General features: G+C 34.0%; 4 protein-coding genes across 10 annotated transcripts; 2 read left to right on the top strand and 2 right to left on the bottom strand.

The window, feature by feature from the left end:
* The first annotated feature begins 119 nt into the window (after window positions 1-119).
* Window positions 120-1,716, top strand: LOC111004979 (Ubiquitin carboxyl-terminal hydrolase family protein). The gene has a single exon (XM_022276317.2). It carries the CDS (start codon window positions 315-317, stop codon window positions 1,575-1,577), a length of 1,263 nt encoding a protein of 420 aa, XP_022132009.1. The 5' UTR covers window positions 120-314; the 3' UTR covers window positions 1,578-1,716.
* A 48-nt stretch (window positions 1,717-1,764) lies between these two features.
* Window positions 1,765-5,047, bottom strand: LOC111004961 (Outer arm dynein light chain 1 protein). 3 transcript variants are annotated; one of them, XM_022276288.2, is made up of 5 exons: window positions 4,892-5,047; window positions 4,226-4,658; window positions 2,854-4,135; window positions 2,605-2,751; window positions 1,765-2,476 (listed from the first exon to the last, which is right to left on the bottom strand). In XM_022276288.2, the coding sequence occupies exons 2-5, from the start codon at window positions 4,277-4,279 to the stop codon at window positions 1,947-1,949; spliced, it is 2,013 nt and encodes a 670-aa protein (XP_022131980.1). In that variant the 5' UTR covers window positions 4,280-4,658; window positions 4,892-5,047; the 3' UTR covers window positions 1,765-1,946. The 3 variants fall into 3 exon arrangements, with proteins under 3 accessions (XP_022131980.1, XP_022131989.1, XP_022131998.1); XM_022276297.2 differs by having other exon boundaries at window positions 4,226-4,702; window positions 4,892-5,026; XM_022276306.2 differs by having other exon boundaries at window positions 2,854-4,084; window positions 4,226-5,026.
* A 9,264-nt stretch (window positions 5,048-14,311) lies between these two features.
* On the top strand, window positions 14,312-18,252 carry LOC111005611 (14-3-3 protein 7). 3 transcript variants are annotated; one of them, XM_022277199.2, is made up of 8 exons: window positions 14,312-14,490; window positions 15,031-15,337; window positions 15,798-15,888; window positions 16,020-16,129; window positions 16,535-16,683; window positions 17,094-17,128; window positions 17,252-17,292; window positions 17,959-18,252. In XM_022277199.2, the coding sequence occupies exons 1-6, from the start codon at window positions 14,424-14,426 to the stop codon at window positions 17,120-17,122; spliced, it is 753 nt and encodes a 250-aa protein (XP_022132891.1). In that variant the 5' UTR covers window positions 14,312-14,423; the 3' UTR covers window positions 17,123-17,128; window positions 17,252-17,292; window positions 17,959-18,252. The 3 variants fall into 3 exon arrangements, with proteins under 3 accessions (XP_022132891.1, XP_022132882.1, XP_022132873.1); XM_022277190.2 differs by having other exon boundaries at window positions 14,313-14,490; window positions 17,954-18,252; XM_022277181.2 differs by lacking the exon at window positions 17,959-18,252 and having other exon boundaries at window positions 14,314-14,490; window positions 17,252-17,477.
* On the bottom strand, window positions 18,081-22,427 carry LOC111005603 (uncharacterized). Of its 3 annotated transcripts, XM_022277169.2 has the most exons (6): window positions 22,158-22,427; window positions 19,405-20,781; window positions 19,185-19,277; window positions 19,023-19,090; window positions 18,804-18,928; window positions 18,081-18,220 (listed from the first exon to the last, which is right to left on the bottom strand). In XM_022277169.2, the coding sequence occupies exons 2-5, from the start codon at window positions 20,038-20,040 to the stop codon at window positions 18,814-18,816; spliced, it is 912 nt and encodes a 303-aa protein (XP_022132861.1). In that variant the 5' UTR covers window positions 20,041-20,781; window positions 22,158-22,427; the 3' UTR covers window positions 18,081-18,220; window positions 18,804-18,813. The 3 variants fall into 3 exon arrangements, 1 of the variants encoding a protein (XP_022132861.1); XR_015788679.1 differs by having other exon boundaries at window positions 18,759-18,928; window positions 19,405-22,424; XR_015788680.1 differs by having other exon boundaries at window positions 18,091-18,220; window positions 18,754-18,928; window positions 19,405-22,424.
* Window positions 22,428-22,474: the final 47 nt, after the last annotated feature.

Genomic DNA, 22,474 nt, shown 5'->3' with positions numbered 1-22,474 from the left:
TGCACATAGAAATTTCACTTTTTTTTTCCTCCCCTCTTGGCTGAAAAATGCATGTTCTTCAGAATATAAATCTATGTATTTAAAGTATTTCAACTCAAATTTAAATGTACAACACAGTTAATTATGTTCAAGTTGGCAATTATAGTATTTTTGTTGTTAATCTAAATATGATGTAGATTTTTTCTATGCATTTTTCTTCTATAAATTAATTAATAAAATTCTGCCACAGAGTTGATTTAAATTTCAAAAAATTCAAAATAATTTTTCTAAGCAATTAAAATACTTCGGACTTCCTTTTTAGAATCAGCAAGCAAATGAAAACTCTAATGGCTTGGCGCCTTCTCTTCACGAATCTCAAATCCACTCAAACCCTAACCCTGCCCCAAATCGTCCGCCATTTTTCTGCTTCCTTCCTTAAGGAGAACCAGAATCTTCGTCTTCCTGAACCTCATCAGTTACTCTTCACCTCCCCATTCTCCACCTCCTTCCTCGTGACCAAGCTACCGAAGAAGTTCAAGAAGAAACGCAAGAAACGCGAAAGCCCTAGGATCAAGCTCGTGCAATCGGAATCCAGTCGCGTCTCCCACTTCGAGCGAATCGTCGAAGCGGATTCCTTCTTCAGGTTTCTTTTCAGGTCCAAGGATTTCCTCTTGAAGCAGCCGGAGCACGTTGTTCGCCTCGACGATGCCGGCAAGCTCTACCGCGAACTCGGCTTTCCGAGAGGTCGCAAAGTGGCTCGATCCATCGAGCGCCACCCGCTCCTTTTTGAACCCTACCGTCACGCCGACGGGAAAATGTGGTTCGGATTTACGGAGTTCATGGAGGGGTTGATCGAGGAAGAGAGACGGATTATGGACTCCATGGAGATGGACCGAGTTAGAACTGTGCGGAAATTGCTGATGATGTCGGCGAATAAGCGGATTCCATTGAGCAAAATCTACCACTGTAGGTCGCTGTTTGGGATTCCAGAGGATTTCAGAGATCGAGTAGCGAAGTATCCGAATTACTTCAGAGTTGTGGTTGAAGATGATGGGAAGAGGATTCTCGAATTGGTGAATTGGGATCCATTGTTGGCTGTAAGTCAGATCGAGAGAGAGTTTGTGGTGAACGAGGAGAAGGCGAAAAGGGCATTCAAATTTCCAGTGAAACATGGGAAGGATTTGGATTTGGACGAGGATGACACGAGGAAGCTGAATTTGTTGAACACGCTTCCATTGGTATCGCCATATTCAGACGGATCGAAGCTGGAACTTTGGACATTGGAAGCACAGAAGTACAGAGTTGGAGTTTTACACGAGTTCTTGAGCTTGACACTGGAGAAGAAGGCTTCTATTCACCATATTGTGGAGTTTAAGGAGGAGTTTAGCTTGACAAAGCATACTTATCAAATGCTTCTGAAGCAACCGAGAACCTTCTATCTCGCAGGAACAGAAATGAATTGGGTTGTTTTCTTGAAAGATGCATACAATGAAGAAAATGGCGACTTGATTGAGAAGGACCCTCAAGTTGTTTTCAATGAGAAGCTGCGTAGATATGCTCAGATGCAGAAAATGGAATCAAATTCCATTCAGAAATGAACTGTTCAAATTGCTCAGCAAAAAAATCTATTACTCCAATGAGTTAAGTATGTATATCTCCTTTGGCAGACTTTGTTTTGCCGATTCTTTGCCTGTTTAAAGTTTTGATTAATGTGGGATTTGACAGAGTACGAACGAAGCTGAAGTTGTTATCTGCAAAATCATTGTGATGGAAATTTTGCTAAGATGCAATAGAAAATACGAAATAAATAGATTATTATCATGCCAGAGGAAAAACAATATTCTTAACTCACAAAGGCAAACGTAGTTCTATGGACGGGAAAAACAGGACGGCAAATGAGGGGAAAAAAACGAAACGAAAAACAAATCAAAACAGAAAATGCTTCCCAATGAATGTCTTTTTGGTCTCTAACGAGATGAAGAGGCAAGAGCAGATGACGGCATCCCCAACGAAGAATGGCGTAAGGTTGGGGCGGCTTTTGATCTGTGCCTGCCTCCTTTGTGTGCAACACTTGCAGTGCTTCTGTGCCCACTAATGGGAGATGATGCAACATGGCTCGTTTTTCTTGATGTTCTTCGACGTGAGCTCCAACTGCTATTCCCTAGTGCAGCTTTAGCGATGCTATCGGTTGCTACTTCTCGTGCTCTCTGTGCTTTGATGGCCTGCTTGTTAAGGTAGACAAGGTTTGGAAGAAGGCCAACGACTGCCTTGCGTAGCTGCTCATCGCTCACGTTGCTTTGAATTGGATTCCCCAACAGATTAAGAGCTTGAAGCGAGTTATAGTTGGCAACAAGTTGGCCCAGAGCTTTGGTTGTTGAGATCTTGTTGAAGCTTAGGTCGAGAACTGTGAGCTTCAAGAGTCGGTGCAGTCCCTCAACATCGCTAATCTTGTTGCCAGCAAGATAGAGTTCCTTGATAATTGCACAGTTTGACAATCCTGATGCAGTTAAACAAATTGCTCAGTTTGAATGATAATCAGAAATGGATAAATTTTTACACCTGCCTCCTCCTATCAAACCAAATCCAAATAGAGGATTTAACACTATAAAATCTTTCAAACCGCACCATGTCCTATGCGAGATATGCGATTGTAACTCAGATCAAGAATCCGAAGTCGCGTTAATTCCTTGAGTCCTTCAATGGCACTTATCTTGTTCCTGGACAAGTTAAGAGTGTGCAATCCCTTGGGGAGTGATCCAGGATTTATGTGAACTGGAAACCAAGCACCCACGTTAGTGGCAAGAATGATAACTAAAAACCAAGTAACCAGCAAAAATATTTGTCGACATAACTTGTGTAAAAAGGAACTATTACCTATGAGATTTCCGGACAAGTTTACAGATCTAAGACCGGATAGGTGTGAGATTGTGGGTATGGCTTTTAAGCCTATACCAGAGATGTGAGCTACGGTTGAGGAAGAATTCAGGGACTGTATGACGCTATTGGCATACAAAATCTCTTCTGTCAGATTGGGTTCTCCGCGTCGAGTTATGTGAGTTGAACTTCTCTCGGGAGATGGTGGGAAGAAAGTATCTGCATCATCATCACCATCATCCCCAACCTCAAGACGGGGTTGGATTTGAAGATCTTTCACCCACTCATCCACTCTTCTTAGTGAAGATGATTCTGCTGAGAATGCAACCCACTGGTTCTGTGGCCATAGACCAGAGACTCCATTACACAAACTCTCCTGATTCTGATCTTCACTTTTGATGTTACTCGGGCCTGCCCAGGTTTCCTCAGCAAATGATCCAGGTGATTCCATCATACCTTTTCCCGCTGCTCTGTTCGGCTCGAGACTATCCGAACAATACCCACCTTGCTGGTTGAAAGCAAAGCTGGTGGGAGGGGCCTTGGTACTCCACGGATTTTGTAGGTTTCTATGGCTCCACAGGAACAACTTCCACCACAACCTTCTACTTCTGGAAGGAAGGATCTGGCTCGAAGAACGCTTCTTCAACATCACTTTATCAGCACTGTGATGCGTCATAACCGAACCCGGACTGCCAGGATCCACATAGTTCCTCATTTTGTCTGCCAGTCCTTGCAATTCTTCATAGGACTGGGACTTTGTTGGAGGCAACTGATGAGTTAAATTTCTAAGCACATCCCTGGTTTCCAAATTCGAGCAGGAGCGTTTAAGTTTAGGTGATGCCCAGGATACGGCCCTACCAATTCCAGGATCACTAACATGTCCACTTTGGATCGTCATATCAGCGCCTCCACCACCTTCAATGGTGATCTTATCAAATTGTTTCCCCGACGCATTAGACAACCTAAACTCAAATTCTTCTCCGCAGGTGGCTTGGGCAGGGAGATCATAATCAGAAAGGTTCCGCTTGATGGAGTTGTCGTCGCGCTCATCTTCACCTTCATATGCTGCTTCTACAGCTCCTCGTCTTATAGGAATCTCATGGTTGGTTATCTTGACATCCAGCCTAGAATCATTCTCAGATGGGTAATGAATCGAAACGTCCAGAGTTGACGACTTCGCTTCTTCAACTTGAAAGGGCTCCTCAGGGTGATGGATGCTGACTTGCAAAGTCTGTGACAAATTATTATTGGTTTCAGCAGGTGTTTTTGATTCCAAATCCCCCTGCAATAGTAAATAAGAGGAGTCCATGAGCAGACCCCTAAAACTTAACAAGCAACTAAGATGTGAATAATTAAAGAAGACAAGAAATACCTTGGTTTTCTTCTTCTTCCCAGCCCGAACAGAGAAGCAATTGAATTTTGCCATCGTAAAATTTATGGAAACAAAAAAGAAAAATCCTCTTAAGACGTCTCTGTTCTTAGAACTATTCCCTCCACCTAGCCTTCTTACACTTCTCCTTGAATTTATGCTTCAAATGCTCACATCGCTAATGCTTTCGATAGATCAATATAATATTTTTTTTTTCAAAAGATGGATCGGATTGACATTAGCCGTAGTCGATCGGAAGACGCCGAACCAACAAAAAAGTGCAATCGGACGACGCCCATGGACCAGAAAATTCCCGGAAAAGGGCAACTGTGCAGGAAGATCGAGACGAAATCACTGCGGTGTCGGCCAGAGTTGTAAACGAGGCAGCTCCTCCTCGGAAGCTCCACAACAAAATTCTCCAAGATAACAACAAAACCTTATCACAAACAAACCAGAACCGTATGAGCGAACTCCGAAACCCTAACACAAAAAAGAAAACAAATCCCAATTCCAAATCCAGGAAATCATTGGTTCCGTATTTGAAACATTGCTACATCGGGGAAAAGAAGCTTAATCCGCAGTTTGAAATGAAAAAGGGAAATCCAATGAAATTGAGCATGATTGGGAAATGGAAGGCGAGAAAGAAAATGAAATTAGAAAGGAAATCACCTTTTGGCGATGAGATCCTCCAGATTGCCTCAATTGAGCCACAAACTGAACAATCGCTTTCGTTCCAGCAGTAGCCCAACAGAGTAACGAGAGAAAAAAAGAGAGATGCGTGATTGTGAAAATTCAGGAAGATGAAGACCCGCTGGTGCAGATAAATAGACCACCGAGTTGCAGTAAGAAAAAAATAACAGTAGAGAGAGAAACAAAGACGCGCATGGAACGCGCCTTTCTCTAACATCCTTCTTCTTCTACCTTCTACTTTTGCAAGTTTTGATCTTTATAATATTAAATCCAATTTAATATAAAAAAAAAGTAAAAATAAATCAATAGATGCTCATTTTATATTTCTGGTTAAGTTTCCTGTTCTTCTCGAAACTTTAAATTACTAAATTGTGAGAGTTTTTTTTTCATATTTGTTAAAATTAGTAGGTGAATATAAATAAGGTAAAAATTACAACAAAGGTAAGAGTGTATGGTTCAATTATTTTTTTATATATGAAATTATAATTCATTTGATTTTCCATAAAACCCCACGACAGCTTTCTGACATTGACCCTTTGGGATAAACTAATGATGGCCCTTTTTTGTAATTTTATTGCATAAAAAATGGTTCATTGATCGCCACATTTATAATACCATATTTACCCATCAGAGGAGGGAAAAGAAAAGTTTCATATTTGATTGGCTATTTAGAAAGCTTACCCATCAAGGTTGTTGTGCTGAACTTAACCACCACTTTCTCAAAATATAATAATAACAATAAATAATTAATTAATAACAACCCGATTGGAAATTGTCCGTTTTCTTTTTCTTTTTCTTTTTTTTTTGTTTGTACCTGCCAGCCAATATGACGTGGAATATCTATTTTCTACGGTCAAGATTCCACATGGCCCGTCTTTCAGTCTCGGCCCACATGTTCCAGCGGAGAAATCTGTGGGGTCCACGCATCACATGATCTCGAACTTTCGTCCAGCGCCGTCCGATCAGTCTGCATCCGTTTATGTCCACGTGTAAGAACCATATCATGCTCTGGCCTCCCGTGAGTGGGAGAGAGAAATAGAGAAATCAAGAATCGACCAAAACGACGTCAGCGTCTGTCGTACAAATAAAGACGTACGGCGATTTCTGTCGTTTCTTTTTGTTTTATTTCTCTGGTTTCCTTTCCTTTTAATTTTTTAGTCAATTTCCTCTTAATTATTATAATATTATGAATAACATAGGTGATATGATTTGAAACAAATTAAGTAAAATTGGAGTTGTATTCTATATTTTAAATATTTTTAAATATGTGTTGGATAGCCAATTTAAAATTAAATTTTAATTTTAAATTTTTTTTAACGCATGTAGTAATATATTTGAAAAGTAACTAAATAATATATTGAGTTCTATCTAAAGCACTAATAATTTATTTATTAACATATATATTATAAATTTTGTATAATTATTATTTTATAATATTATATGAATTATAATATATTATATTTTATATATTCTAACTTTAACATGTAATATTATATTTATCTAAATATTTTATATTTTTTAATGTAATTTTACATTTTAAAGTTTCAAATGGAAAACAAATTTAAAATTTCCACCATTTTAGAGAATTCAAAAATAATTTTAAAAAATAAATCTTAAAATTTAAATTCAGAAGAAACAAGTTGCATACCAAACTGTCCAATATCACTTGTTTATAGAAAATTTATCAATTACCAACTATTTTGAGTGAATAAAAAATCTAACAAACTTATTATTTTATAATAACAAAATGAATTACACGAAAAAGAATTACAAACAAACCAATGAACAAATATAATACTACCTAACTACAAAAAGCAACTAATTAGGATATTTATCATCTTCTATCTATAACTAAATTGAAAAAAAAAAGAGGCGAAATGTGAACTAATATATTTATGGTTTTAAATAACCATATTTTGGTCACAAATTTTAGAAAGTCAATTTTAGTCCTAAGCTTTTGAAAAGTTAGTTCTTTTTAACTATCGTTATTATTTTAATTAAACCACTTAATATTTATACATCTAATACATGTCCACATCAATATTTTAATATACATATTTAAAACTTATATATTGCCTCTTCTATATGTTAAAAACAAACAAAATGAAAACCAATATGATTAATTTTCTTTTCGAAAATTTACAATCTATAATTTCACAAACCAGTTAAAACATAGAGGATTGACTAAAACTTTTGTTTAATAGGTCAATTAATTTAAAGAGTGTCTACATAGATCCATAAATTTTTTTTTATAAAAAAACAAAGTAGATAATAACTATGGAGTGAGTGAGGGAGCATGCATGTTGAAAAATGGGGATTTTGGCAAATAGGCCAAGTGTGAGATCACATTCACATGCATAAAGTTGTGCGTTTTGAATGGTCAAAAATTGACATCTCTATCGCTATTCGCCACAGGTCATCCCCCAACCCTTCCACACCTTTTGATTTGTCTTGCCTTCCGCTATCTCGGGGTTAGACAAGATAGTCGTTCATTCTGTTCTCCCGATCAAATTTCGGTTAAATAATCTGTCTTCTCATCAAGTTAGATTTCGACCCAAGTATATGGTTGATGTTCTATAATTGAGGATGAGTATTTGGAGGGAAAATATATTAACTGAATTTGGGAACCGTTTAGACTAATCCAATAAACAAAAGTTTCATAAATAAGAATGAACAAATCGGTATAGAGGCCAAAAGTCATGTAAAACTTAACAAAACAGGGAGGAGGAATATACCATTGAAGATTTAAATTATTTACATCCAAAAGATGCAATTGTATTTAAAAAATTATTGATAAAAAAATGTTAATGATAATAATTAAAATCATAAACGAAGTGTATGATGAAAGATAGAATAGTTGAAAGTTAAAAAATTAAAAGGAAATATTTCAATCACCAAAAACGAATAAAAAACAATTGGTTGTAGATGAAATGGAAAGAATAACTAGAAGAAAAAATGGGGGAGGGGGAATTATTTTTCACTAATATCTATGAAATAACCATTTCTTTATTAATGAAATTCCAGCATTATTCTTTAATAATGGATTGAATACGAACAAAGAATACATTCAATTATATGAGGGATAAAGTATCTCTTATCAATTCAATCTTTTATTGATTAAAAGTCGATATTGTTAAACAGAAAAAAATTAAAAAAATAAAAATCAAATCAAAGATGTCTCTGCTGCCAATTCAATATATAAAATTTGATGCAATTTTAATGATAGTCAATCTCCTAGATGGTACTTATAATGTACCAGGATATTAAATATCGTTTGATATTTTCATCGATATGTTTCTGTATCAATGAATTCAACATCGACATAAAACGTAAATCGACATTTTCATCATACTTTTGAAAAATCGACAAAATATTAAAAAAATCAACAAAATATTACTACTATATACATAATATTAATATTAATTATTAATTATTTTAAGATCTTTAGAATTAGAAAAATGTTTGTTTGTGAATTTAAATATTTGTTATAATTTTTTAATTTCTCTAATTTTTACAGATATATCTGTCGACATTATACGATATTAACCCTATTTAAAACATTGTTACATTTCTGTCGACTAAAAAGTAAAAGAAACGTTTGTTTTTATGAGACACGGCCATTTTGAAAGGTTCAATTGGAGCGACCGTTACGAGATACACGTGGGGGCCAATCAGCCACACACAAACATGATCGTAATCTAGCCGTCCACTTGGTCTTTCTATGTAAGCCCTGCAAAGCTAGATTGGAAGGGAAATGATGTGCTTTGTTTTTCTAAAAAAAAATAAAAATCTAGATATTGAGCCGTACAATTTAATTTAAATTACAAGTTTAATCCGAAATTGAAAATGGCAGGAATAAGTTACTGAATATTAAAAGTTATTTAATAGATCTCTATACTTTCAATTTTGAATTTAACATGTTTCTTAACCTTTAATGTTATGTCTAATATATTTATGTGAATTTATAAAATTTTGAATAAATTAAAATTTTATTATACACAATTTTGAAAGTCTACCAACTAAACTCTATCAAAATTTTCAAAATTGTTTTAGATTTAATCTAAGTTTTTTGAAATATTTTTAAATCAATTGTGCGATTGATTTTCTGTTAGCTATTCTAATATATAGAAGATGTGACATGCTTTTTTGTTTTTTTTTAACTCATGTATTTTACATCATTTTTCAATATATATATAATATAATAAAGATAGAGATGAATTATCTCTCAAAAGATAGTAAAATATCTTAATCAAGTTATATTCATGTTGACAATATGTAATAATTTAATTAATCTAAAATATAAAATATTAATTATAAAAGTAATACAAATCATCATACATCATTAGAAGAGACGAGACCAGACATTAATGATGAATCAAAATAGTTAGTTCAACTTACTCAATACACAAAACAACTGCAAAATAATTTGAAAAAAGAAAAAAGATAATGACAAATTTAATTAGGTAGAATAATTAGACACATACCTCCTAGATTCAAATGTTCTATAATGTAATGTCTTTACTAAATATTTAATAAATGTTAGGTTAGATATTATTTATGCATAAAAGTGAAAGAGGTCACATCTGGTTAAGGTCGAATACGTGGGATAACTGACTGATTTCATCTCGAAATGACCTGCATAAGATAGACAAACACTGTTTAAGTTAGTATTAGCTTGGACTCAATAAGAAGTCCGAGATGGAATGTGATACTTGTCTATAGGAGTGATGATCTCTATTTATAGGTTTAGGATCCGACAAATCTTTCGACATGCAGCTATGGATGTCGTCCTGAAGGTCGAACATGTCCCAAGTTGTAGGTCGGATTTGGATGCTGGTCGCACTGTAGGTTAGCTTCTCTAATGCGCCCGCGGCTAAGTATGGTACCTCAGATGGTCCCAAGGTGGCTTGATTTATTTGGATCTCTCTTTGTCCTCCCCGTAGCAATTCGATTTTCACTCTCAAACACATATTGTTAAAAATAAATGGTAATCAATCGTAACGTTTCGTATTCATGTGGTATGAACCTATAGTTTGTGTCTTTTAATTTTAAATTGAGATGTAGCTATCTTGTAACTATTATACTTACCACTAATATGCCTTTCTCTTCCAAACTCATAAATTTATTACAAAACTTTGATATGAAGTTTTGAACTTTTCTTTTCTATCAAATTTTATTGAAGTTTCTACCAAGTTAATTTTGTCAAGTAGAACGAGGTGTTGTATCTCTAAGAAAGTAAATTTTATGACAAGAGATCATTCATTAAACTCAACACCAAAATTAAAATTATGTTAGAAAGACAATATATGTTTGTCGGGATGAAACCTGTCTTTTAATTTGAGTTTTATATATTAACAATCGTTGTTATCTCTCTTTATGATTTCTTCAAATTTATGATGATTTAAAGCCATGAGTAAACGTTCATAATTTAGGGAGAAAATGGACGAAGGATATGAGAGGTTTGTCCACCATTGAAAAGACTAGGCCATTATAATGTCTAAGAAAATTGAGGTTAAAAAAGTACCAAAATTATTTGGGGTGCGATTTCGTTGCTACCTTTTGTGGACATTGGTTAAGAGGAACATGGCTGATTGACAATTTCACCCTTCCCCATACATTTTATTTATTTATTTATTTAGAACTAGGGTATAACAGTAATTAGACCAAGTAGTTGGAACTCGGAAGGAACTTTCCAACAAATTGATTTCCAACTTGGCATGGATGAAAAGTAACGATGAGTGGATAATAATAATTAGCTTTAAATATTATTATTCTACGAATATTTTCCATTTTCATTCTTTTAATTTTATACTTCTTTTTTAAAAGTGATCCATTTAGACTATTTTAATACAAATTTTATACCAAATAAAAATCCTTTAATTTAAATTTATGATCAAAATTTAAAAAATTTAGTGAACAAAATGTCAAAAATGATATGGAATGAATATGAGTAAATTAAAACTTTTAAAAATACATTGACCAAAAATTAGATATTTCAAAATTAAATAGACAAAATTGAACAAAATTGAAACTACATCAAGCAAATGCGACACTTTGAAAAATTACTTTGTTTAACTTAATTATATTTTTAAACCTATTATTTACTTTGGTTTTTGTCGAAGAGAGGGAAAAGTATTAATTATATATATATATTTTTTTTTTTGTGGGTGATATAACCTTAAATTGGGCCCACAAAATATGGTGATTTAATTATAGAAATGTGCGGTTGAAGTTCAATCTTGGTAGTAGTGTTAAGAAAAGGGGTGATTAGCATATAGATAATAATTCAAACGATCAAGTTGAATTGACTTAATGTTCCATTTCTACCTTCAAAATCTTCAACCACGAACTGAATTTTTTCTTAAAAAGAAAGTTTATTATTTTCACGTTAAAATAATTGTACCTAAATATTTTTTTAAGAACATAATATACAAGTCTAGTGTAACATCAGGATGGAAAACATATTATTTATTTAAAAAGTTATTCTCCAAATCATTTAAGTTTCTTTTTCTTTTTAACTGTGGGGTGAGAGATCCAACCATCGACCTTTGGAATGGTATGGTAACATGTACATTATCGATTGAGCTATGTTCGAATTAGACAAACAATCGAATTAATATATATATATATATAATTAATTAATAAGCCGAAATATAATTTAACCGGTTAAGAAATTAAGGACTCATTTGGTAACGTTACCGTCAATTTTCTTAAGAAATCTAAACATTTTACGATAATTTTATTTCTCGTTTCTCACTTTTGGGAACATTCTCACATTTATATAGAAATTTTGAGAACAACTAAAACAAATTTTTCCTTTCCAATTTGTTCAAAATTAGTTTATCATATTTGAATTCTTTGAGGTTGGAACCATGAACTACATTTTTCTTAATTAAAAATAAAGAAATAAGAACGTTACCAAACGAGTCATGAGTCCTAAGTAAATGTTTTGAACTTATTAAGACATTAAGTAAAGTTTGGTAAATCCTCATGGTCCATATTTGGATTGTAATATAAAAATTAGGGAAAAAAATTTGATTCCTTCCTATAGACTTATACTAGGTATGGGACTTTGGGACAATTAGAATAAATACACATAAAATCCAATTAAAGATAGTGGAATGTAAAATTAAAAGAAAAAATGCTGAAATTCAAGATTCAAAATCAGCTGGTTGTTTTGCTTTATTATAATTTCTACCAACTCCTGAACCTAAATAATTCCAAGTAGCCGTTTTTTCCCCTTTCTCAACACATTTTTTTAATACTAAAAATTAAAAATTATATCTCATCGACTTCAATTTCTGCATTTACATAGTCAGTGAAGAGCCATGACAAGTCGCTGCCTTTGTCAATATTTTTTGCTCTAAGTTTTTTGTGTTTGAATTGAAGAAGAAAAAGGTGATTTTACAGATGAATTTGCTTGACTTTTTAAGAACGTATTTGATAAAGAATAAGATATAAGACGAAATTATATATAATTGACTGGACCTTTCTTTTTCTTTTCTTTTTTTTTTTAATTATTACACTCCTAAATAAGACCTATTATTTCTTAGGTATATTATTAACCTCTACCAACGTGAGTAAACCATAAACATATAATTTTTTAATATAAAAAAAATATCATTATTGAGTAACTTGCTTGAGAATTACATTTATCCATTTGATATTCGTGTTTGACCTTGAAATTGGCTAAGGACGGATACAAGTCTAAAAATTAAAAAAAAAAAAAAAATATATATATATATATATATATATATATAATATGATATTGGAGGAATTGATTTTTTTTTAAATCTAACATCAAAATGTCATAACTATTCACTATTTTATTATTTCAAACCTATGATTTTTCTTCCTAAGTAGAAAGGACGAAAATAACTTATCATATATATATTCAACTCTCGCTGTATTCTTAATTGATTTCGAATTGATATTAATTTTTCAATAATATAGGATATTATATTGTTTTAAAATATCTAGATATTTAGATGGTTTGAAACGTAAGATTTAAATGCTCGTTATTTGGAAATTTTCCTTTAAAATCCCATAAAGAGAATTAAGAACAAAAATTGTGGCCATTAGAACAATGAAATTAACACTTCAATGATGAATAATGTTATTGTTAATAGCTTATTTATTACATATTGTACTAAAAAAAATATAGTTTATTTATTAATTAATCAATATTAGTTCATGCGTGTATGTAGATTAGTAGATATACTGGGATGAGCGAATTGAGATTGCCCTCATTGGGCCTGGCCCAAAAAGCACATAAAGGGAGATGTGTTCTTTGTCCGCTGGCCCAAAAAGTCCAGCCCAATATCCATTCTCATCAGGGTTTTTTTCTTAAAAAAATTAAAAATAAAAGTGAGATGATACCATCCGTTGAATTTTAATAAAGTTTGTTAAATGATTGTTAATTATTAAATATTTAAATATGGTTATATCAACGTTGATTTTGGTTTTTGAGTTTTTAAACTTTATTCAAATTTTCTAAATTTTAAAATAGGCGAAGAGAATTTAAATATATAAATCTTTCCAGTAAATTCATAATTGTGTTCAACAATCTAATCATTTAAAAAAACAAAATAATCCAAATTAAACTTAAACTCAAATAAAAAATATACTTTAAAAGGATCACTCAAGACAGGTCATCATCCATTAGAACTATAAGGTAGACAATCTTAAAGAATTCCTATTGATTTCCATCTTTTTCACTTTTGCTCTTTTTCCCAATCAACAGTGAGTGTTATGGCCTTTTGAGCATGAAGATGAAAGCCCCAAAATCGAACAAAACATCTCAACGTTTAAGAACGAAAGAAAAATGATTTGCGAAGAACTCATTTCATATTGGGTATTCATGTTAATTAAACGCCTATCATGAAATCTATCACGATATGGAGCAAATATTTAAAAGAAAATAGAAAGTCGTGATTTTTTTTTAACACACTAAAATGATGCCTACAGCTGTATATCATTGCAATATAATTCAACTCATTTAGAGTATTACTTAATTTTACTCATTCAAGCATTGCTTATGTTTTTAAAAATTGAAAATTAAAATCCTTCCTCGTTTGCAAGAAAAAAGGTTTGTTTTTAGGTTTGGATATAATTTAAAAAAAAAATATTAGGTTTGTTTGTGGGGAGTTACGGTGGAAGGGAAGTTTACAACTGTAAACCGTATCAAACAAAAGAACAGCACGGCTACGACTGTGACACAATTTCAACGGACCCCACAAAACATCCCCATCAGTTCTTACCTCACCCAGCCGTCACCGATCTTACGGTCAACGCCGCCTCAGAAACTTCGATCTGATCCGACGGCTTGATTCACAAAGGATGCGCGCCAATATCCACGTGTCAACCAAAGAGCTCTCCAACCTTAAGATCCATTCCCTGGCTACCGTAATCGTTCAAAATAATTCAAATAACAAAAAAAAAAAAAAAAGAACTCAGTTCAATTCCCAGTGTTCGCGACGTACAGGGCAGAGCACCAGAGAGGGGAGAAGCCATGGCGAAGGAGAGAGAGCTACTTGTTTACTCTGCAAGACTAGCAGAACAAGCCGAGAGATACGAAGGTACTGTTTATCTGTAGTATTATTTGCTACGATTCGATGGCTGAAATGAACTTAGGGATTGCTGTTGTTTTGAGTGATGGATTGTTGATCCGAAATATGTGGTGTTTAATCGCTAATTTGCAAATTGATCTAGGGCTATTTTCTGGCCATTGTATGGTTTTGGAATCGGTTACTGGTGCGTTTAATTAATTAATAATATCAATTGAAGAAGAACAACCAGGATTTATTAGTTGTAGGTTAGGGCTTTTGGAGCCTAAATCTTGTAAGGAATGTTCGTTATTTAGTCCGGAAAATGCAAAAATCACTGGTTTCGATGAGGTACTTTCATTTCCTCTCTATGAAATGTTCTCAGCAGTCGTGTGTAATGTTCTTATTGTCTTTTGGCAATAAAGATTGAGAATTGTTTGTGCTCATGGTTTTAACATCTTGACTGAGGCCTCTACCTCCCTTTGTTGTATTGTATACTACTATTTTGAGGCTTCATCTTTTTTGTATATATTTAATCTAATGGTTTGAATCGCCACCTTTTCCATGCTTCAGATATGGTTGAGGAAATGAAGAAAGTTGCCAAGTTAAATGTGGAATTGACAGTGGAAGAGAGGAATCTGCTGTCTATTGGCTATAAGAATGTAATAGGAGCTAGACGAGCTTCATGGCGTATTTTGTCTTCAATTGAACAGAAGGAGGGTGCCAAACATAATGAGAAGAATGTGGAACGGATAATTGGGTACAGGCGTAGGGTTGAGGATGAACTCTCTAAAATATGCAGTGACATATTATCAATTATTGATGAGCATCTCCTTCCACACTCCTCTGCCGGAGAGTCCACTGTATTCTACCATAAGATGTGAGAATCGTAATGTTTCTCTTTTAACTGAAATATCGAGATGAAAATTTTTAAAACATGCAGCTTTGGACAGTTGGATATATGTTGTAGAAGTAATAGGACAATGCGGAATAAGTAATAAAAAAATATATATGGCAAATTGTGATCATTGATCAAGCAATATGTTTGTGCATAACTATTAGATTAGACTTCTAATCATCGTTTGATTTTATTAAGGAGATTTCGCTCTGCCTCCTTGGTTTTATGCTATCACTGAATTAGTGTTTTTATTTTTTAAAATAATTGATTGCTTCTATGAAGTTAGTAAATTGTGATATTTGATTCTCTCTCCATAGAAAAGAGATTCCATGATGCAATTTCTTTTTTTCTTTTTCTTTTTTTTTTAATTTATTTTTGTGCAATTTATATGTTTACTTTCACATATGGTTGTTACCATTTTTTTCATGTTCTTCTGCTGTAGGAAAGGAGATTATTGTCGCTATTTGGCCGAGTTTAAATCTGATGATGATGAGCGTAAAAAAATTGCAGATCAGTCATTGAAGGCTTATGAGGTGAGTTCATTTCTTGTATTCTTGGTGTAGAATTTGTCATTGTTCCACCTTTTCTATTTCTTTTCCTCTATCTATTTTTATTTTCTAAAATTCCAGACATGATATCTACCTATGATTTCTGTGTTGTGTAGGCTGCTTCTGCTATTGCTACCTCTGATTTGCCTCCAACTCATCCTATAAGACTTGGCTTGGCTCTGAACTTCTCTGTTTTCTACTATGAGATTTTGAATTCCCCTGAAAGGTTAACATCTCTCTCTCACCCTTTCTACCATCATCCCCTAGTCCTTCCCCCCACCAAAAGGAACAAAAAGGATAAATTAAGTAAAAAGAGAAGAAGCAATTGCCTGCCTTTTTATTATATTTCTAACCATGGTAATTTCTATTGCAAAAAATTATTTCTTTTAGCTGGGAGTGGGTGTCACTTTGATACTTGTATTATGAAAGTTTACAAAAGGAATGGGAAAGCTCTAGAGGCTTATGCTAGTATACTTGTTTGGTCTTTACAAATGAATTTACTATTGATTTGTGTTTTGAATTTTTGGTGGACCTACCTTCACAAAGGAGGGGATGCATTTACAATTCTCAACTTCTCTGTTTTGCCTTCTTTAATTATCTTCTTTTAAACAATTGTGTCGTATCCTTTCAGGGCTTGCCACCTTGCTAAGCATGCCTTTGATGAGGCCATTGCCGAACTTGACAGTCTCAATGAAGACTCCTACAAGGACAGTACCCTTATCATGCAGCTTCTTAGGGACAATCTCACTCTGTGGACTTCAGATCTGCCTGATGAAGGAGGTACGATAAATTAAATTCTGTGTCTTTCGTCTTTCGGTTTCATGTTATCTATTTACTCGACAGTGATTAGGTATGGCTTTTTTACCTTTGATCTTCTGTAGTTTATGAAAATCAAATCCACACATATATATAGTGGATTCATGTTCTCTTCTGTAGTTTATGAAAATCAAATGCACACATATATATAGTGGATTCATGTTCTGAATTAAGGATGATTATAGAATGTGGCGTGATCAGATTGTAAATATACATAGTGTCTCCTGGTTTCTTCTAGAGTTGTCTTACAAGTTATTCAAAATCATACCAATTGTCACTTGAATAATGTTTGGTAGTAGGAGTTAACTTTCAACTGAAAACTAAGGCTTTTAACTCAGCAATGGGTGACTTGGTATTTTTTGTTCAATTAACAGGAGAGCAGTCCAATGCTGATGAAGTTTAGGTAGAGGTAAGATAATTTTGTGACATTTTTATACATGTTTCTACTAGGTATAGTAGTATATTCTGTATTTTATGTTTGGTTTATACTTAAACACGTCGATCATCACTAACAAACATTCTGTATGCTCAGATTTAATCAACACGACACTTGCTTCCGGTGGCTGAACGATGGTACGTGCAGTAATTATTAGCTTATTATTATTAACTGTTATTTGGGCGTGCTAATTGGAGAATAGTGCTCACTGACAATTGCTAGCTCTGTATTCTACTTTCTGTTTTGGACACAACACAAGTGAATCTGCTTACGAATGTGCACCTATATGTTTTTTATTGATTTGTTTCTCATATTTGTTGTATTCTTGTCTTGCCAACTTGTTTAATATTCTTGAAGTGCATTAACATAAATACAACACTAAGAAGAGGTAATACAAAAGTGTGTAAACTACGGCTCCTAGAAAGATGAATTTGTTTATTAGTAATGACCTGACAGATTTATTTATTTGGTAATGACTTGTATTGATCTTTTTGAGATTTATCTACAAAAAGTTAGTAGTGATAACAATGATGGCATAATATCTTGACCTTTTTTAGAGGTACGAAATGGTGGACAATTGCCTCTAGGTTCACGTGCCAACCTAATATTATTTCTAAATTTTAACCCAGTGGGCAGGTTTTTTCAAAAAACTATACAATCACCGCCTTCCAATCTTGTAATACATATTCATAGACTGTAATTACACAGAACCTTCTTATGGATCAAGATATATTCGCACAAAAAGAATCCACCAATGACTTTTTATCTTCAAAAAATCTACTATTTCTTTCTTTCTAGAGAAGGCAGACCCGCACAATTTCATAGAATAAAAGCTTTATCCTTAAGGGCACCACCACCAAAGGCTGGAATTGAACGAGAAGCTATATGAAACGACACCTTGTAAGCTGTCAAACAGTGCAGAAATAGGTGATCTACCGCTTCAACACATAATAAAAACAGAGGGAGAAAGAGTCCAATGGGGGAGATTTTTCTTAAGCTTCTCTGCCATGTTAATCCTCTGTAGAACTCATGAAAACCTTCAAGGATTGAGCCTTGTTGTATCGCCTGCCATTTAATAATTAAAATTTTTATATTCATGGGTGATTTAATTTTTTATTTGACTAGGAAATTGAAATTGAAGTTTATGATTTAGGGGTTGGAAGGAATATATTATATATGCATTAATGGCCTCCAAGGAGCAATGCCATTTGACGGACCCATCACATTTTCATAATGGTAATATATTTTGTCTGTTTTAAATGCATATAATTTGTTGTATTAAAAAAAGTATGAAAAAAGGAATTCCAAATAAATACTGATCTTGAGAAAGTTTCAATTAGATCAAAAACAAACTTTGAAATATTAGAATCAAACGAAAAAGGTAAAACTCATCAAATTAATTACTGTAAAGTAACTTGTCTCATGCATTTTTGACAAGTACCTCCCACTTAGAAAAATTTTCTATTACTTCTACTCCCTTTGTTCACATTATAATTTTTCCTTCATAAATAATTCTTTATATTGGTGACGTCACATTATTCCCAATGATCCTGATGTGGCACACAATAAATGGCTAAGGAGAAATAGTTGGGTTCAACCTCACCAAATCATTGACAAATCTAATGGTAAAGAAGGGCTCTTGACCAACCTTGGGCAACTCATTTGATGCCAAGGAAGGACTTCAAGTGTTCATGAAACTCCTTAGGCTTTTCCACATCAAAAGCATGCCCTGCATTCTTGATGACTACCAGTTGAGCCCTCTCCCCCAAATGCCTTCACATTTCAGACTCAGAATTCAGAAATAGGAACCAAAACAAAACAAAACAGACCCTTTATTCCAAGAAAGATTCAAGCTGTGAAAACCCACCTTTGTAGTCTGTGACCCATTTCTAATGGGAATATCTTATCACCTTCTCCCCAAATTACCAAAGTAGGCTGCCCCCACAAGTCATTCCATTCATCAGTTAGAAGAAAAGAAAATTGTTTAGGAAAATGAAATGTACTGTGTAAGTGATGGGAAGAAACCAGCCTGCTGAATCTTGGGGATCTCTGATAGTTTCCTGTCTTTTGGAATAGCTCTGATCAACTCCTTCCTTTCTTCCACATATTCAGGGCACATGACCTGCCAAATTCGGAAGAAGGTGAAAAATGTTTTTAGCCAATTAAAAGCACTCGGGGAAGCACTTCGTATGTGCGATCTCGAAAGTGCTTATTAAGGAAGTGGTAGAGACTAACTAGGGAGTGCATACAAGTATGAAATCAGAGAGTAAACATGAGGGCACCAATCCAATAGGAGGAGGCTTAAAGAGGGCATAGTTGACCAATTGCTTCAATTTCATAGGATGTTGGGGCACCAAAATGTTGGCTGCCTCCTCCAAGTCTGAGATTGTAAACAACCCTTCCCTCAGGTCCTTCTCCTCCATACAAACTGCTGCACTACAAATCACCACCCTCTCCACCACCTCCTCATGTCTTGCAGCCAAGCAATAGGCAACGAACCCGCCGTAGCTCAGCCCGATCAGGCTCAGCTTCCTCACCGAGTTAGCAGCCATTACTTGCATAATGCACTCAGCTTGGAACGAGTCGGATCGGTCAGGGCGAGTCGTGGATGAGTCCCCGAAGAAGATGAGGTCGGGGACGAAGACATTGAAGTGAGGGGTGAGGAGGGGAATGGTGTTCCCCCATTGCCACAATGCATTGCTTCCAAAGCCATGGATGAGGAGGAGGTTGGGTCTGTGATGGTTCTGAGTTTTGGGAACCCAGCAGTGTATGATGGAGCCGTCTTTAAGGTCTGTGGTGCTGGATTTAAGCCCATGTTTCATGAACTTTGAACGCAGACATCGGTTTCTGGACTGGGTGATGCTGCAACAAGAACAGCTTACCATTTTTTGTCACAGAAACAAAGAGAAGAGCTTGGAATTTATTGGAGTCCAAGTTTGTTAACGGGGATGGGCTATTTATTGTCCAGTTTTGTGACTACTCATGTCGATATGGCTTATGGAATTTCATACTTTTGGGGACAAAAAAATGAGCAGTAGGAGAGGAAGAATGGAACGGAAGGCCAAAAATGGGTGCAAATTTTGCATTATCCACCATGTTATAAGGAATCGGATTCCACAAGGATTGGGCCAAATCTTAGTGCTAAAAGTATTAGATGGTTCTGTTCAAATGGCTGCATATGCAAAACGGAATCGGTTCTAAAAAATTTTAGTTAATTTTTATTGAAAAGCTACTTTACAATTAATACTCATCATTACCAATCTAACATGAAATTGTGATAATTTGGTCCTTGTCGGAGACATTCTATCAATTACGTGAAAAGTTTGAGAATTTCTTGAACGAAAAGTTTATTCTAAAAAAATGCGTAAAAAAGTTTGGTACAGTAGCACATTTAGTCCTTTGGTCCTCCGAAATATATACAGTATACATATTTTATCAATATATAAATATATAAATAAATATATTATATTATATATACAACAAGGGGTGTAAATAAGGCGGGATGGGTCAGTCTCCGCTAAAAAACCAAACCGTTTTGTGTCGGTTCGGGTGCAGGTTCGGCCGAAGTCGGTTTTTCCTTCTTCTTCCCCGGACTGCTTCTTCTCTCTCTACTACCCCACTACTACCTGAATCTTTAAAGATTAAAATGGAATATCTAAAAATAAAACAGTATTAAAAAAGACCCCAAATTCTCACAAATTTCTACTGAATGGGAGAAGAAATTACTGAATATTTTCAAATTTTCAAATAGAATAATTTTTTTTAGTAAAAACGTATTAAATCAATTTTTAAAATTTGAAAGATCCCAAAATCTTGCAAATTTACAAGCAAGTCTCGTCCTACAGCAGCCTCTGGCATCATCGCTTCCTGATCTTCGAAGGCGAATAAACTTTTAATAAATCATTTGTAAAATATAATTTTGATTCTAAATAAATTTCTGTTAAATCCCTAAATTTCAAGAAGTAATAATCTAATCCAAATCCTTGGATAATAGTTTTAAACTGTCCAAGAAAGCCAAACTTCGGTTAAAAAAAGATTTCTTCACTGGGTAAATTAGCTTCCCAATTCCAAATCTTTAGATAATAGTTTTAAGCTGTCCATGAGAGAAGTTGAGTTGTTTCTTTCAGTTTTGTATCCCGGTTATAATATTGCAGCAACGAGGCAAAATTCATGTTAAAGCAGTAAATAAAAATGAATTCATGTTAAAAGCAGTAAATAAAAATGAAAAATAAAACATATTGGTAAAATCACTCAAAAATTAATTTTAAATGATTTTATGTTTGTCTAAAATCAATTCTTTAATTTACCAAAAATGATCCACGGACAGAACTGCGAAACAAACCCTTACTACCGAAAAAATTGCCAATTTGACAATATTCCTTCATAGAACCTTCATATCATATATTATTGAAAGAAATGATTTCAAAATATTAATAAAACATATCAAATACAAGTGATTAACTATTTAAAATTGGAAAAGAGTAGATAAAGAAAATAGTGATTGCATGAACAATTGAAAACATGATATGCCATCAGTCTTATATTGACTTTGTTAAAAAAAATTAAAACAGCACAGATTTTCATATAGTTTGTAAATTGTTAATAATTATTTACAATTACCAATCTGAGACCAGTCCAAGTTCGAATATCCACCTTATGATTGTCCTCTAAACTAAAATTTTTCATATCTATGTAAATAATAACAGTAAATTCCTTTCTTCTAAAGATTTTAATTTCGAGTAATTTTTTAGATTACTACACAAAAAATAAGTTGAAGAACATCTCAAAAACTTTCCCAATACACTAAGAAATCCAACAAACTGGCCCCAACCTGTTAGAATCTATTGAAAAAAGAAAACACGTTCACAAATACGCAAAGTAGTTTCAGCAGAAATTCATTTAACCAAAAAGAAAAAAAACCATTTAAAAAACGAAAACGAGAGATGAATCCGAGTTGCTATTACTGTAGAAGGTTGAATGAGAAGTTTGGACGAGAATGTACCAAAGCAGGGGAGCCAGAGAAGTGAGATCACTGAATCTGGACAACAGAAGAGCCCCAAAATCTTGGATATAGAATCGATATACGCCTCCAGAACAAAGCCATCAAGAAATCGATCAAGAGATCTAAACTCTTGCAGCTGAAAGGAGAGGCGACGAATCCCTAAAATAATGCAATACGAGAACGAAACCCTAATCGAAAGGAAAACCCTAGGCGGAGAAATGAGCTGCTCGATTTGAACTGTACGGGATCATCCGCAGGCTGGTGACGAATATATAGAGCTAAGGAAACCCTAGACTAAATTTTCGGAGGGGTAATTT

The sequence above is a fragment of the Momordica charantia genome, assembly GCF_013281855.1.
Source record: "Momordica charantia cultivar OHB3-1 chromosome 11 unlocalized genomic scaffold, Mcharantia_2.0 BLBB01000011.1, whole genome shotgun sequence".
Lineage (NCBI taxonomy): Eukaryota > Viridiplantae > Streptophyta > Magnoliopsida > Cucurbitales > Cucurbitaceae > Momordica > Momordica charantia.
Note: the sequence above shows the minus strand (reverse complement) of the source record. Positions and strands in the feature narration are given on the sequence as shown.

What these genes read in the sequence shown, in the direction of transcription:
- LOC111005611 (XM_022277199.2), top strand. Translation starts at nt 14,424, where the DNA reads ATGGCGAAGGAGAGAGAGCTACTTGTTTACTCTGCAAGACTAGCAGAA. An exon ending in ACTGTATTCTACCATAAGAT is followed by an intron (nt 15,338 to 15,797) that starts GTGAGAATCGTA and finishes CTTCTGCTGTAG; the next exon opens with GAAAGGAGATTATTGTCGCT. An exon ending in ATTTTGAATTCCCCTGAAAG is followed by an intron (nt 16,130 to 16,534) that starts GTTAACATCTCT and finishes GTATCCTTTCAG; the next exon opens with GGCTTGCCACCTTGCTAAGC.
- LOC111004979 (XM_022276317.2), top strand. Translation starts at nt 315, where the DNA reads ATGAAAACTCTAATGGCTTGGCGCCTTCTCTTCACGAATCTCAAATCC.
- LOC111004961 (XM_022276288.2), bottom strand. Translation starts at nt 4,279, where the DNA reads ATGGCAAAATTCAATTGCTTCTCTGTTCGGGCTGGGAAGAAGAAGAAA. An exon ending in CTTGTCCGGAAATCTCATAG is followed by an intron (nt 2,752 to 2,853) that starts GTAATAGTTCCT and finishes CTTGGTTTCCAG; the next exon opens with TTCACATAAATCCTGGATCA. An exon ending in CATATCTCGCATAGGACATG is followed by an intron (nt 2,477 to 2,604) that starts GTGCGGTTTGAA and finishes TAACTGCATCAG; the next exon opens with GATTGTCAAACTGTGCAATT.
- LOC111005603 (XM_022277169.2), bottom strand. Translation starts at nt 20,040, where the DNA reads ATGGTAAGCTGTTCTTGTTGCAGCATCACCCAGTCCAGAAACCGATGT. An exon ending in AGATCCCCAAGATTCAGCAG is followed by an intron (nt 19,091 to 19,184) that starts GCTGGTTTCTTC and finishes TTGTGGGGGCAG; the next exon opens with CCTACTTTGGTAATTTGGGG. An exon ending in ATGGGTCACAGACTACAAAG is followed by an intron (nt 18,929 to 19,022) that starts GTGGGTTTTCAC and finishes TGAAATGTGAAG; the next exon opens with GCATTTGGGGGAGAGGGCTC.